The sequence below is a fragment of the Anas acuta genome, chromosome 3, assembly GCF_963932015.1.
Source record: "Anas acuta chromosome 3, bAnaAcu1.1, whole genome shotgun sequence".
Classification (NCBI taxonomy): domain Eukaryota; kingdom Metazoa; phylum Chordata; class Aves; order Anseriformes; family Anatidae; genus Anas; species Anas acuta.
This window is the reverse complement of record NC_088981.1, coordinates 117,200,577-117,215,183: the sequence shown is the minus strand read 5'-3', so window position 1 is coordinate 117,215,183 and position 14,607 is coordinate 117,200,577. Positions and strand designations below refer to the sequence as shown.

General features: G+C 59.2%; 1 protein-coding gene across 2 annotated transcripts; it reads right to left on the bottom strand.

Annotated features, from left to right (window-relative positions):
• Positions 1–703: 703 nt before the first annotated feature.
• LOC137854986 (L-gulonolactone oxidase-like) lies at positions 704–10,757 on the bottom strand. 2 transcript variants are annotated; one of them, XM_068679044.1, is made up of 12 exons: positions 10,499–10,757; positions 9,160–9,261; positions 8,776–8,901; positions 8,326–8,420; positions 7,667–7,757; positions 7,063–7,248; positions 3,421–3,528; positions 3,042–3,118; positions 2,423–2,572; positions 1,937–2,101; positions 1,317–1,407; positions 704–1,110 (listed from the first exon to the last, which is right to left on the bottom strand). In XM_068679044.1, the coding sequence occupies exons 1-12, from the start codon at positions 10,499–10,501 to the stop codon at positions 982–984; spliced, it is 1,323 nt and encodes a 440-aa protein (XP_068535145.1). In that variant the 5' UTR covers positions 10,502–10,757; the 3' UTR covers positions 704–981. The 2 variants fall into 2 exon arrangements, with proteins under 2 accessions (XP_068535145.1, XP_068535144.1); XM_068679043.1 differs by lacking the exon at positions 10,499–10,757 and adding an exon at positions 10,312–10,446.
• Between the last annotated feature and the right edge of the window lie 3,850 nt (positions 10,758–14,607).

Sequence of the window (14,607 nt, the reverse complement as noted above, 5' to 3'; positions counted from 1 at the left end):
GTCTTGAGGGCTTTGTTTTTGGGTCTCAAGGGCTTTGTTTGGGTCTTGGTCACCCACCGGAGAGCTACAGGGGATTTGGAGCTGGCACCCACCCGGCTCCAAGGGCTGGTGAAACACCAGGAATTGGGAAATCCCAGGAATTGGGCACAGGTGCAGGAGCCCCCGTGCCTTTTCTCCCCAAGAAAGGGACATGTGTCCCTGTCCCTGTCCCCTGGTGCTCGTGGGGACCAGCAGTGACACCCGTGTTCCCCTACAGCAGCTCAGCCATTGCCTCGCTGGTGCACCCACCACCTGCTCGAGCAGCAAAATAAACACAAAATTCACACTTCTGTGGCCAGTTCTTGGCCACAGCACCTGCCCAGGGTCGAGGGAAGCTGAAACAAGCAGGACCCAGAGGACGAGGAACACCCTGTGCCAGCTGAAGGTGCCGAAAGTCAAAACCCCTCTGCCCATAAATGCGTTGTCAACGCCCAGCAAGAGCAACCCCGGAGGTGTCATGATTTGTCGCTGGTGTCCCTTGTCCCCTGCCTTGCCGCCCTTGGTGTCCCTTGTCCCCTTGCCCCACTGGAACCATCCAAGGCCATGCTATGGGCTTCAGTCCCCGTGCCCAGCCCTGACCTGGGACACCAAACCCCTTCTCCGGTCCCCAAGGGCTGGGCACCTCCACTGCACGCACGTCGGGGCTGAGCACACACCGTTTGGCTCTGCTGGAAGAAAGGTTTTTATTGAGATCTTGGCTTGGACGGGAGACATTTGGGGTGGGCACATTTTGGGGGGACAGGGAGTGACCACGAGGAGTGGTTTCCAGGCACCGCAGAGCCCTGCCAGCTCGTGGATCAGAGCCAGCACCCATCAGAGGGCACAGACCAGAGCTGGGGGCGCAGCCACCAAGGACCGTGAGCTTTTGGGGTGTCCTGAGAGCCAGGGCTGATGGCTGGTTTCCCCCCCACCCCCTGCAGCACCCCATCCATCCCCGTGCTGTCAGTAGAACACCTTTTCCAGGTAGGTGTTCAGGAACATCCCCGTGGGGTCCAGCTTCTCACGGACAGAGCAGAATTTGGGGAAGGCCGGGTACATCTTCTCAAAGTCCTTCCTGGTGCAGCTGTGGGCCTGGGGGAGAGAAAAAAGAGGGGGCTGCCCGTGGGTACAGCCTGCCAGGAAGCCCCCCTGGGTAAAGCCACACACAGAGGGGCTGCACCGCATCTCCTCGGGGCACCCATCTCCCTCTGGGGCTCTCCTCTGAGCCTCTCCCAGCCACAAAGCCCCCACCAAGGGACGAGAGAAGGACCCCCCCCGAAACGTGAGGACACTTCTACCTTTGCCCAGTGTGGTCTCCCACCGTACTTCTTCATGATGCCCTCGTAGGTCAGCCAGTAGTTGAGCCGGGGCACGTTCTTCCCATAGGGCCTAAAGGACAGGCAGGGGGGATATCATCGGGGGCCGTGGAGGGGATCGCACACCCTCCCCCCAAAAAATGCTCCCCCAGGGGAGAAGGGCAACCCCAGGGACCTGTTGCTGGCTTTTTGGCCAGCACCAAGAGATGGAAACCCTCTTGGAAATATCACAGCGGTGCCCAAGGCCAGGCTGGATGGGGCTGAGGGCAGCCTGGGTTGGGGGCAGGGGTCGTGCCCATGGCAGGGGGTGGCACTGGGGGGCTCTGAGGGCAGCAGGGGAAGGGAAGGAAAGGGAAGGGAAGGGAAGGGAAGGGAAGGGAAGGGAAGGGAAGGGAAGGGAAGGGAAGGGAAGGGAAGGGAAGGGAAGGGAAGGGAAGGGAAGGGAAGGGAAGGGAAGGGAAGGGAAGGGAAGGGAAGGGAAGGGAAGGGAAGGGAAGGGAAGGGAAGGGAAGGGAAGGGAAGGGAAGGGAAGGGAAGGGAAGGGAAGGGAAGGGAAGGGAAGGGAAGGGAAGGGAAGGGAAGGGAAGGGAGCTGCAGCTCACCTGTACATGATGATGTTCATGTAGCAGCTGTCCCGCTGGAAGCAGGGACTCAGCCAGATGCCGTCCCCCCGAGCGAAGCGCACCTCCACGGGGTAGTGGGCCACCATCTTCGGGTTGTTCTCCAGGGCGGCCTTCAGCTCCAGCAGGGCTTCCTTCGTCTTCTCACTGCCCAGGAGCGGCACGGTTAACGCCAGATCCCTTTGGGTTCAACCCCCCCAGCTCCATCCCTGGCCCCATGCTAACTCAGGGAATGTCCCAGCGCCCCCCTCCCATCGCTGTGTGCCCCGGGATGTGGTGTGACATGGAATTGGTGCCCCAGGACAAGGGTGGCAAATGTCCCCATGCTATGTTTGAAGCTGGCAATGGTGCCACTATCCAGGAGCCTTTCCCCAGGGCCTTGCTCCTGCTCCGTGCACCATGAGCTGGGGCAGAGCACGGGCAGGGGACGGCGTTTGGGGTTTTGGGGTGGCCTGCGGAGCCGTTTACATGGGGATGGCCCAGTCCTGCACGTGCTGCTTGAAGCGACACTCGTAGTTGAAGATCTTGTAGCTGACAGCAACGTTCTCCACCCGGGAGCTGAAGAGGAGCCAGAAGAAGAAGCGGTTGATCCAGCACACCAAGCTGGGCACGAAGGTGCTGCGGGGGGAGAGCGGGAGGTGAGACCCCGGTGCCAGGGCAGGGAGGCAGCTGCGGAGCCCCCAAATCTCATCCCAGGGGTGCTGGGCAAAGGGGGTGCCCCCTGAATGGGGCTGGAGCCCACCCTGGGGCTCAGGACTTTTTTGGCTAAAAGCTCTCTCTCTGCTGCAAAACCTCGGCACGCTGCTCCTGCTGTGTGCACACGAGAGGGCAGTGCAGCCCCAAGCATCAGCTCCAGCCCTGCACAGGAACCCTCTAGGAGGGGAGCAGGGAACCTTCCTCATCCTCTTCCTCCCAGGGGTGGCTGGATGGGGTGCTGAGGGACACAGCCCTGCCCTGCCACCATCCCGGGGACACCCGGCAGCACAGATCTTTGCGCAGAGGTGCAGGGGACGGAGCTGGATGAGGAAAAAAAAACCCTGGAGAAAACCCACCCAAATCCTGGGCACTGCCCAGATGGTGCCCCTACCTGATCCAGAGCAGGAACTCCAGCAGGTAGTAGCCAACGGCATAATCCCAAAACCAGCTGGCGGAGGAAGAGGGGGGCTACAAAGCCAAGCAGAGGATGATGATGATGGTCATTATGGACGGGCAGGGGCTGCATCCTTCCCCACCCCACTGGGGAGCACGGGTTTGGAGAAGGGCACCCCAGGACCCCCCCCAGATCTCCATCCCGTGAGGAAATAGGGCCAGAAAATCCAAAATCCAGTCCCAGAACGAGAACAGGCTTTGGGAGGGGGGTGCTGAGGGGTTGCAGAGCCCCAGCTGTGGCCGTGCCGAGGGATGCAGCTTTGGGCACGTCTCCAAACTCCCCTTCTCCCTTCCTGCTCGGGCCTGGCAGCACCTGCCTTGTTGGTGGGGTCCTGGTAGATGACGCTGACGTTCTCGCTGTGCGGGAACCACAGGAATCGGAAATATTCGGATCTCTTCAGGTGGTCCTCCAGGTGATCCAGCACCTGCAGCAAACCAGAGGGAACGGGGCCTGGAGGGAGCCGGGACACACACACAGCCGGGATGTGCGGCACGGCCCCATCCCAGAGGTGTCCCCTGCTCCGAATGCAGAGTCACCAAATTATTCATAAAGACACAAAAAGGAGCTTTAGGAAAGGCAGCTCTTTAAAGACACCGTGGGCGAGCTGCCTGCTGGCAGCCGAGGACAGCGAGGAGCGGGGAGGTGACAGCCGGGACGATGCCGGTGACGGGGCTGGGGGTGGCTGCAGCCCCAGGACAAGCTCAGCCTTGTCCCAGGGACATGGAAAAGGAAATCCCCAAGGAAATTTTTGCCTGACCCAGCAGCTCCTGCAGAAATGGGCAGGCACACCAGCCCTCGTCCCTGCTCTGTGCAAGGATGGCGAGGACGCGTGCTCACCCTGGGCACGGTGCTCTCCATCGCTTTTCAAGCAGCCTCCCCGTCCCCAGTTCCTCTCCCCTCCTCTCCTCCTCCACCGCTTCCAGCTTAGCAGAAAGGCTCAAAGACAACCCAGAGGCTTTGCTCCAGGAATTTGCTTGACATAAAGGGGGAAGCGTGCAGGGAGCAGTGACCCATGGACGTAACCCCGGGGAGGTCAGGGCTGCTTGCTTCCAGATGGTATTATTCCAGTTGGTATTAACAAGCTATTAATCAGCAGGCCCGGCTGTTTTAGCACCCAGCACTTTGCTGTGACCCCTCCGTAAGGTTACAGCCAACGTGCACTCGCGTGGTGCTGGTGGGACGGCAATTAGTGTTAATTAACAACCAAACGCTGCTGCCATCACATCTGCACTGCTCGCAGAGCCACGAGCTCTCTCCAAGAAGGTCCCAACGCAGCCCATTTTCTGGCTGGAAAAATCCTTATTTCCAGCTCCTTGCCTCCCCACGGGAACAGAGGGTTGTGCAAGCAGAGGCAGGAGCCACGACCACGCGTTTTGACCCCCTCAGTGTAAGGAACAAGTGCACCGAGGAGCTAAAAGAAGTGGTGGAAAGAAGGGTGCAGCGCTCTGCAGCCTTCCCAAGGTGATCCTGCTCGTCTTCCCGAGCCAAAAAAAAAAATAAAAAAAAATCAAATTGCCAGCAGGGCGACCTTTAAAATGTGCTCCTTTGATCCCTCTGATAGAGTCAGATTGGTCTGAAGAAAATAAAGCCGTCGGCTTTGTAGGCTAATTGCAGCAGAGCCGAGGGCAGCGAGCTGGCCGGGAGTCCTTGGGGACGCTGCCGGCCGCCTGGGCTGGAGGCAGAGGTTGGCAGCGGAAATCTTGGCGCTGTTACGTGGCCAACACACGCAACGGAGATGGCCCTGGAGCACGAAGAGACCCCGGGGGATTTGCTGAGCTTCGCTTCCCTCCCGGAACAAACCCCTCTGCTGCGCAAAGGCCGGGTCAGAGCACGCTGCCTGCCTTGTGCTGTCCATCAGAGCAAAGCAGGAGAGACGGGGAGCTCGTGGTCTGGGGGAGGAGGTGGGTGCTGAGCCTCTCCCCGTTGCCTGTACCCCCCTGGAAGATCATCTTCCATGCACCAAGGGCAACGCCAGCCCAGGAGGGACCAGGTCAGGCCCTGCACTGCGAGGGGATGCACAAAGATTTGGGCACCGGGTGGCCGTGGGGGACCTGGGCTCAAGGGATGTGCCCCAAGGATTTGGGACATGCTGACACGGGACACACCACGGGGCTCGGGTGGCCTCAGGTGTGCCACGAACCCCCCTTGTCTGCGCCTTGATCCTGGTCACCATGGGCAGCCAGAGCAGCTGGGAATATTCCAGGGATGGAGACGATCACGAGGCCAGGAAAGAAGGCATGCAGATCTTACATAACCGCAAATCCAAGCCCGGCTCCTCTGACACATGTATTATTTGCAACGTCTTAGATAACTCGGGCTTAAATATTTCAGGCAACCTGCTCCCTTGCCATTATTCTCTTCCGCTTCGCTGGGCGGCTCGACATGAAAGCCTGGAGATCTGGAAGTGAGCGAGGAGCAGCGACGACGGGGGATTGATAATAGCATTAATATTTATAGAGTGCATTCCTGCTTCGCCCTCCTGACAGCCCCGAGGGACGGGGAAAGACACGCCGGCCCCGCGGGGCCGAGGGCATGCCCTCGGCCTGGCCCCTGCTCGGCACAAGGCTCCAGCTCCTCGCTAAAAGGCAGATTAGGAGGTGTAAAACCTTCCTCCAGCTGGCACCCTGCTATTGCTCGAGGCGAGATCTGTCCTTAGGAGAGCTCCAGGGCAGTGCCAAGCCACCCTGCACACCCCTGGTGCCCCGGGGGGAACGGAGAGGGCATGCTGTGGCTGGACCAGGTGGCTCCAGAGGCACCTTCCAACCTCGGTCACTTGGAGATAATGTGAGATTTGGGCTGAGGAGAGGTGCCCGAGCCTGGCTGAGGATGAAAGCAAACGCTTCTCCAAGCCTTGCTGATCAATCCTGCAGCGAATCCTGCTGCTTCAGTCCCGGGAGCATCCATTTTTCATGAGCCCAGCTCAACCAAGTTTTGTGCTGTCGTTGGCCAGGGCTGGAACTGGACCTGTGGGACTGGGAACTGGGATGAGACAACGGCTGGAGGTGCCGCTGAGGTTTACGCACCAGAGGGGGTGTCAGACCATGCAGGAGGACAAAGACAACCAGAAGCTGACTCAAATCCAAGCTCCAGGAGCATTTGCTTTCCATCACCACTGTTTTTTTCCTTCCTGCTGGATGCTGTGCCTCGGTTTCCCCATCCAGCGAGGTAACTCCTTCCAGCGAGCCCCGTGGTGTTGGGAGGCCACCAGGACCAGGACTCCCAGGGGTCTACGTGCAGGTGGTGCCGTGCTCTTGGTTTTAGCCCCCCGATGATGGGGGTGCCCATGGTGCTCGGAGCCAACCATGGGGTGCTCAGCACCCGATTGAGGAGCTCGCCCCATCCAACATCCCGGCACCATGGGGGTGGGAGGGCTCTGAGGAAACGCAGCCAGAATTAGGAGGAGTTCATATAATGGCAGAAATGGGGAAAGTTGGTTTCGATGTGTTCCCAGGTGGAAGGGTTCCTCGGAATTGCTCTCCAAAAATGCCCGCGGGGCCTTCAAAAGGCTCTCTGAAGGATCTGGATGGGGCAGCCACCAGTGCCATACACCCCAGTCGAGGTGATTGGGACCTTTGGTAAGACGGAGACAGCTGAGGCCAGTAGTTTGCCAACATGGGAAACCATTTAAAGGGAGTTTTCCACCGTGGGGCTCCATGCAGCTCTGTGGCTGGGCGCTGAGAAGGGATTTCTCATTCCCAGCGTGGTTCCTCTCAAATTCAGCTCCCCAAAAAAAAAAATAAAGATTGAAACCCTGGGAGGTGGAGAAGCCCATCCCAAAACCAGGCAGCCCTCACGCACGAGAAGGGATGGAGGTAAGACTGAGAGCACAAGGTGCTCTAGGACCATTTCAGGGAGCAGCTTCACCCCTGTGCCTTCCCCTGCGGCTCCCCCCTCTTGCCCGGCTCCCCTCTGCCCAATTTTCCTGCCGGGAGCTTTGCCCAGCCCCAGGGAGCCCTACCTCAGTGAGGGTGGAAGGGAAAGCCACCTCGTGCAGGTGGAACTGGGGCACGCACTGGAAGGTGACGGTGAGCACGACGCCCAGGCAGCCGAGGTGCAGGCGGGCGGCCTGGAAGATGTCCGAATTGACGGATTCAGAGCACTCCAGGACGTCCCCCGAGGCCGTCAGCAACGAGAGAGCTACGACCTGCCAGGAGGAGAGGAGAGACATCAGCAAGCACTCCAGCTGGTGTCCCGTCACCAGCCCCAAATCTTGCATCCACCCCAAATCTCACGGCTGGGGGCTGCTAGGAAAAGCCATGAGCTGAAGAAATAAATCTTCCCGAAGTGCCTTCACCTCCCCACACCCATTAGTGGGGTCACCATACAGGTTTTGAGCTAGGAGTGGGGCATTTTCATAACTGTTTAATTAAAAACCAACCTGGGCACTGCTGAGAGTTGGTTTTGGAGTAAGCTCCAATATTAGGACTGCTTTTCCTTTGGTACAAACTATTTTTTGGGGTTACAGGGTCCTTTCTGGGTCAGGCTGACCAGCCCCAGAGCAGGGACGATCCCCGCAGGCACCGGTCGATGTCCCTGCATCGAAACCATCCCCCGGGTCTCACCTGGGTGGGGAGGATGCCGTGCTTGATCCCGGTGTTGTGCGTCCCCGTCCCAATCACGCCGGCTGCTGCCACCTCGGAAACGGCTCCCAGACTGCGGGCAAAGGGGTTGGGTGAGCACCTCAGCCTCCTCCTCAGGACAGCAGATATCCCAAAGCAACACAAGGAGAGGATTCTCCCACACCCCTTCTAGGATATTCCAACGTTTGATTGCCATTTGCTGTCAAAAACTCATTTCCAGCCCAAATTCAGCCTCCTTCGGCCTCCTAGAGCTGCCTGTTGTCGGCCTCCACCCCGTTCAAAGGAGAGGAGCTTTGATTTTATTCATGCAATCACAGAATCCCGGAATGGTTTTGGTTGGAAGGGACCTTAAAGCCCACCTGGTTCCAGCCCCTTGCCATGGGCACGACCCCTGCCCCCAGCCCAGGCTGCCCCCAGCCCCATCCAGCCTGGCCTTGGGCACCCCCAGGGCTGGGGCACCCCCAGCTCCTGGGGCAGCCTGCACCAGGAAGGATTTCCTCCTAATTTCTAACCAAAACCCCATTCTGCTGTAAAAGCTCTCCAAGCAGCCCCAATTTGCTGTGTTCCCACCATTTGACCCGGGGCAAGGACGGGCACCTGGGGGACACCCGGGGACAGCCCCACGCACGCGTCCCACTCACTTGGCCAGGGCCAGCCCGTGCTTGCTCAGCTCCACGTTCAGATCCGAGAGGAAGATGCCGCCTTCCACCGTCACCTGCTGCTTCTCCTTGTCCACCTGCAAGGGACGGGGCACGGGGACAGGCAGAAGAGGAGCTCGCCATGGCACGCTGCTCCTCCCGAGGCGACAGGAGAGCCGCGTGCCACGCGGACCCAGCTCCCAGACGGGTGCCAAAAGCACCTCTCCAAGCTTGCATCCAGCACGCCAGGAAAGGCCGAGCTGCCAGAGGGCTCCTGGCATTTGTGGGGGAAATGCCCATTCCCCTGTCTCCTGCCAGCATTTTTCAGGGGTTGCTTTAGGAAAATTCCCCTCCCGACCCCTGCCCCAGGTGTGGTGGTGCCGGTGCAGTGCCCAGCCCTCGGTGGCCACCCCAAAAATGGCTCAGGACCACCCGGCCCACCACAGATCTCACCTTGAGGATCCTGTTCATCTTCCCCATCTGGATCATGAAGTCGTCGGTGCAGGCGATGTCGGAAGGCGAGTGGCCGCCCCCCACCACCTTCACCCTCTTGCCCCGCTGCCGGGCCATCTCCAGGATCTGCAGAGGACACAGGGAGAAGGGCAGAGACCCCCACCTCCACCCTCACCTCCGACACCACCTTTACACTCAAAATTCACCCAATGGGGTTGAAAAATTCGCCCCCCAGAGCCCAGACCCCTCCTTGGGACCACCCCAAAGCCCAGACCCCTCTTGACGCAGCCCTCGGGACCACCCCAAAATGGTGATAACCCATTGGGGCACCCTGTGGGGTCGTACTTTTTCCCTGCCTGCTTTCTCCAGGTGCCTGCCCCTTACCTCCCGGACCTCCTCCACCGAGGTGGGCTGGAAGTAGAGCTCCGGGCAGGAGCCGTAGGTTTTGGCCCAGTTCTGGAACCTGACTCCTCCTTGGCCGTGAACCTGGAAAAACCAAATCCAAGAAATGAAGCAGTGCCCCCCAGAAACCCCCCCAATGCCCTACACACAGCCCCATTTCCCCATCAAAACCTCTCTTCCCGGGGCCAGGTTCCCCAAGGCCTGACCCTTTGGGGTCTCAGGGGTCACCCCAAATCCATGGGGTCCCAATGGTGACATGAACAGGCCACTGGGCCTGCTGCAGGAGGCCAGGCCCATACTGGGGACATTATGGACATAAATACACACAGAGCCCTGCCCTCCCGCTTCGTGTGGCCCTTCAGGGAAATATATATGGACATAAATACAGATGGAGGCCTGCCCATCCCATTTCCATGGCCTCTTCTCCTCTGGTCTGCTTCCCCCTGCCCGTGGCCGGCCTGGATGGGACTTGGGCAAGGAAGGAGCCAATATGGGGCCAGGAACCGAGCCCCAGAGGAGATGGTGAAGGAATTATTTATGATTAGGGTGGTGAGGCCCTGGTGGAGGCTGCCCCAAGGAGCTGGGGGTGCCCCATCCCTGGGGGTGCCCAAGGCCAGGCTGGATGGGGCTGGGGGCAGCCTGGGTTGGGGGCTGGAAGGAGGTGATTTTTTCGGGTCCCTTCCAACCCAAACCACTCCAGGATTCAGTGATTCCCTGCTCCGTGCTGCCCCAGCAGACATGTCCCAGCTCATCTCATTTTCCTTCCCCCCCTCCCTCCTATGCATTCAGCTCCTGTGCAAAGACCCCAAATCTGGCCAAACTTCCCCAAGAAGCAGCAGGGGCTCTCCCAGGGGGGTCCCAGCCCCTGCCACCCCAATGCCCCCTTCCCAATGTCCCAATCCCTCCCCCGAAGGCTTTGCAAATCTCCCAAAAGGAGATTGGAGCCCTTGGGGCAAGGGGGCTGCCTGAGTTCAGAGACAGGGGGAGCAGGCAGGCTCAGAAAAAAATCTGTGGGTTAGAAAAAAATAGGAAAAAAAAAATAGAAAAAAATAGGAAAAAAATAGGAAAAATCAGAAATCTGTGGGTTAGAAAAAAACTAGAAAAAACATTCCTGCTCAGCAGCCGGAGCCTGACCTTATTTCGTAGGAATCTGCTGCCTTCCCTCCCCCCTCTCCTGATCAACCTTCCTTATTTCTCATCCCATCATTTAATTTGCTATTAAATCCCCGTCGAAGGTCACAATAAATAAAGCCCTTCACACGCCTGCACCTCCCTCCCCACCCCGAAACCCACCCCCCCAGCTGGGTGGGCTCCCCCTTACCATGCTGCCGGCCTCCTGGAGCTGCTGCTGGAGGTGGGGGGATGTGGGGGTGATGTGGGGCGGCGATGTGGGGTGACGAGGCTGGGTGATGTGGGGCGATGATGCAGGGCGGTGATTCGGGGTGATGGGGGCAGCGATGTGGGGTGATGTGGGGCGATGTGGGGTGATGTAGGGTGATATAGGGCGATGTGGGGCTGCTCCTGCTGCCTGGGTTGGTGAGCAGCTGCTCCTCAAGCCTGGGGTCAATGAGTAACAGCCCCGCACCCACCGAGCTCTGCAGGGGGAGGAGAGGGGCTGCGCCCTTCGCCCCCAGGCAGGTGGGGGGGAGCAGGGCTCGTCCTACAGGGCTGCTGCGAACCCTGGGGCTCTGGGAGGAGATTCCTCCATGTGAAGGCACGGCATTCCCTGGAGCAGCAGCCAAAAGGGGCAATAGGGAAAAATCCTGCCACGTCTGGGGGGTCTGGGGGCTGTGTGATACCCAGCGGTGTGGGCATGGGGAGCCAGGTTTGGCCTCCAGCATCACCTCTCCACGCGCACTGAGTTCTTCCACCACGCCTCATACGCTCACCGTGCACCCAAAATTCGCTCCCCGTGAGCAGAACCCGAGCAGGGGCTGGCAGCAGCTCCCCCCCCCCCCCCCCCCCCGTCGCCCCTTTTCATCTGAAGGACGGATGGGGCGAGCGAGGAGCGGCGCTTGCACGGCGAGGCTGCGCTTTGGTGATAAGAAAGCTGGCCCCTCATTAAGGGAGGATGATAACGAGTCACCCGAGCCGCCAGCACCCGCAGCAAGGTGACCCACGGGGGGCTCAGGACACCCTGGGACACCCGTCCCTTCCCGCACGCAATTATTAATAGGGGAAAATTGCTGCTTAATTACAGAGCAGGAGCCTGCGACGGACCCCGCACCAAGAGCTCTCCAGGGGTCCCCACGTCTCCCTTCAAAGCTCCTCCCGAGCCCCCCGCCACTCTTCTCCTGCCCGCATTAGAGCAAATTAATGAGTAATTCGCCCACACATCTTCCTGCCCGCATCGGCGCCCCCGGGGAGGGGGCAGCTGATTGGGGTCAGACCCCTCCAGCTAACAGCTCTGGGGCCAAGTGCTGCACCAGCAGGCGCAAAGGTCAGCAGAGCCTCCAAAAACAGCCCGAGGGATTATTCATTAACAGAGCAGCTGGGGGGGGGGGAGTGCACATGTGGCTCCCCTGCACGCTTTTGGCACCCAAGGGGGGTGACCCAGCTTGGGTCAGTTTACCACTGAGCAGCAGGGATTCCTTTGATTAAATAAATCAATAAATGAACAAGGGGAGGGGGCTGTTGCATTTTGCCAGCTGGTGAAGCCGTTTTGATTATTATTTTTTTTTTTTTTGAGTGTCTTTGTGAATCAGGGAAGGGTTGGGTGGGATGGGAGCTGCCCAGGCATGCTGCGCGCCTCCCTCCTGGAGCAATTGCTGCAGAGTTTGGCTTGGGTGCTGCTGCTGCAGACCCCGGGCAGGGCAGGATTCAATCCCCTTGGGTTTATCTCCTCCTCAGCCCCGGGGCCAGGCAGTGCCTGCAGACAGGAGCCGCTGCGGCGCCTCTGCAGCTGCTGGCACAGCCCTGGGGTCCTGCTCCGGGCTGCTCTCCAAAAGCTTATTTTCAGGAAACCTGCAAAAATTTCCGACCTTTGCAGCTGTTTTCCTCACTGTCACATCTCATTCGCACATTGCAACGTGTCCCCAAATTGCAGTGCGTCCCCAAATTGCAATGTGTTCCCAAATTGCACCACGTTCCCAAATTGCAATGTGCCCCCGAATTGGAGTGTGTTCCCAAATTGCACCACGTCCCCAAATTGCAATGCATCCCCAAATTGCAACGTGTCCCCAAATTGCACCACGTCCCCAAATTGCAATGCATCCCCAAATTGCAATGTGTCCCCAAATTGCACCACCTTCCCCAATTGCAAAGAGTTCCCAAATCAGAGAGCATCGGGGAATCAGAGAATCATTTCGGTTACACCACGCTCCCAAACTGCAATGCGTCCCCAACTTGCACCACGTTCCCACGCCGCGACATGTTCCCCAATTCCACCACGGTCCCAAATTGAACCTGGGGGTTTGCCCAAACTGCTGGCTCGTGGCTGGAGCACGCGAGGGGTCTGCCAGAGCCGCGACCCCCTCCCCGTGCAGACGGGGTCTGGGGCTTGGCTTTGCCGCAGAGCTCTCCGAGGGTCTGGGAGGTGAGAGCGATTTGAGCGCTGGCAGCAAGCGGCTGCTTTTCTTTTTTTTCCCCTCCTTCTTGCTTGTCCATTTGAAAATAAAAGATAAAATTGAATTATGGGCGGCTTTTATTCTTTATTTCTTGCCTCTCCGCCTCCGAGGACTTCATCCTCTTTCTCCTTCCCCTGGTAATTGCTTTATTTGTGCTGTATCAGTGGGATGGGGCCCTTGGACCAGTGTCACCTGCTGTGGGGAGCTGGGTTTTGGGGCTGTCCCGGGGGGGCTGTGACCCCGTACACACACCAGGACCCCCCCTGTGCCCCCTGTGGATCAGTGGCCCTGCTGCCTTCGCACTTTGCCCAGCACCGTGGCACCCTCCCAAGGGGCAAAACCCCGCTGGGAGATGGAGCCAGGCCCCATAGGGTTACCCGAGCTTCCCCAAAGCAGCCCCCAGGGTTGTAATTTAACAGCGCCGAGGGCTGAGCCTTGGCTGGGGGCTCGGGGGCAGCCTGAGCCATGCCCCAAAACGCCTGTGGTTCACTGCTTCCCCCTGCAGAGTCGATATTTTTCACTGCAGGCTCATTTTTAAGGAGAATCCGGAGGAAATGTGCATTTTCCAGCCCAACCCTGGCACGCATGGGGCAGGAGCATCCCCAAAACACCTGCACCCCACGCCCCGGTGCATGCACCCCATGCCCATGTGGGTCCCAAGGGGGACCAAAAAAAAGAAACTAGCAGGGGATAAATAATGGGAATCCCAGCTTTAATTCCCATGCACGGGGACAAATCTGGCACGAGGCTGAGGGGCAGGTGGCGAGGTACAAGGTCAGGCGGGGGTGGCCTGAAACCACCACCCAAGCGGTGCACAAATCCCTCCCCCGGCTGGATTTATTCTTTGCCAAGGCCAAACCGCTGAGTCTCCACTCTCCCAGGGCCACGCAATGATTTTTCTTCTCGATACTAATATACTTTTTTTTTTTTTTTTTTTCCCTTGTTCTTGAAGGTTTGGATTTATGGAGCAGGAACCACAAAGATTTTTCTCTTCTGAAGCCGACCTTTTGTGAGCTGCCCCTCGTGCCAAGGCAATTTCTTTCAAGCCTCTGCTCCTTGAATCAAGGACTTGAAACCCCCCCGGCTTCTCCCTCACATTTTCTGCTTTCTCGATACTTTGGTGACCCCCCCGAGGAGCTGGACATCGGCCGTGGGGCATTACGAGGATGTGGCTGGTTCGATGCCTTCATCAGTGCTCACCAAAATTTTATGGATCCATTTCGGGGTGCTTCTTCCCACCCCAGCCCAGCTGAAGCCTTCCTACCTGCCTGTCCCCCCCCTAACCCGGCTGCTCAAACCCCGCTGTGGGGGCTCGGTGCCCTGCAGCCCCCCCAAAAAAAACCCTGTGATGCAAACCCAGGGGCACCCGGTGCCTTTCTGGGGGCGTTTGCATGGCTCTGGATGGGGTCCCTTGGACTCACCACCACCCAGCCCCACATCTGCTTAGGGTCTGGGGGCTGTGGGGCGCCTTTGTGCTGGGGGGGGTCGCTCTGGGCTAACCCCATCCACCCGTCTGCAGAGCCTCAGAGCTCCCCAGGCGTGCTGAGGATGCGTGCGCCCAGGGGACCTTGGATGAGTGCGCCCAAGGGACCCAAAAATGCCCGCACCCATGGGGCTGAAGGCTGCAGGAGAGGGGTCAGGGAGCCTGGGTTGGAATTCAGGACGGGGGGGCTGCCAGAGCAATGCCTTGCTTTGAATTTGGGGGGTTTTATACGGTGTGCAGTGAGGGAAAGGGGGCTCGGGAGCCATCCCCAGGGTGGGCACGGGACCTGGGCACGGTGCGCTTGCAGCTCCAGAGCCCCCCGATGGGTGCAAGCACCCAGGGGGGGGACTGCAGGAGGGGCTGGGGGGCTCCCTGTGCCCC

Bases quoted from the DNA above. Each gene is read 5' to 3' on its own strand.
- LOC137854986 (XM_068679044.1), bottom strand. The intron at 7,758-8,325 runs GTGAGTGGGACG...CTTTGCCCGCAG, and splicing joins CACGGGCTGGCCCTGGCCAA to TCTGGGAGCCGTTTCCGAGG. The intron at 2,102-2,422 runs GTAAACGGCTCC...GCTCCTGGGCAG, and splicing joins CAGGACTGGGCCATCCCCAT to TGAGAAGACGAAGGAAGCCC.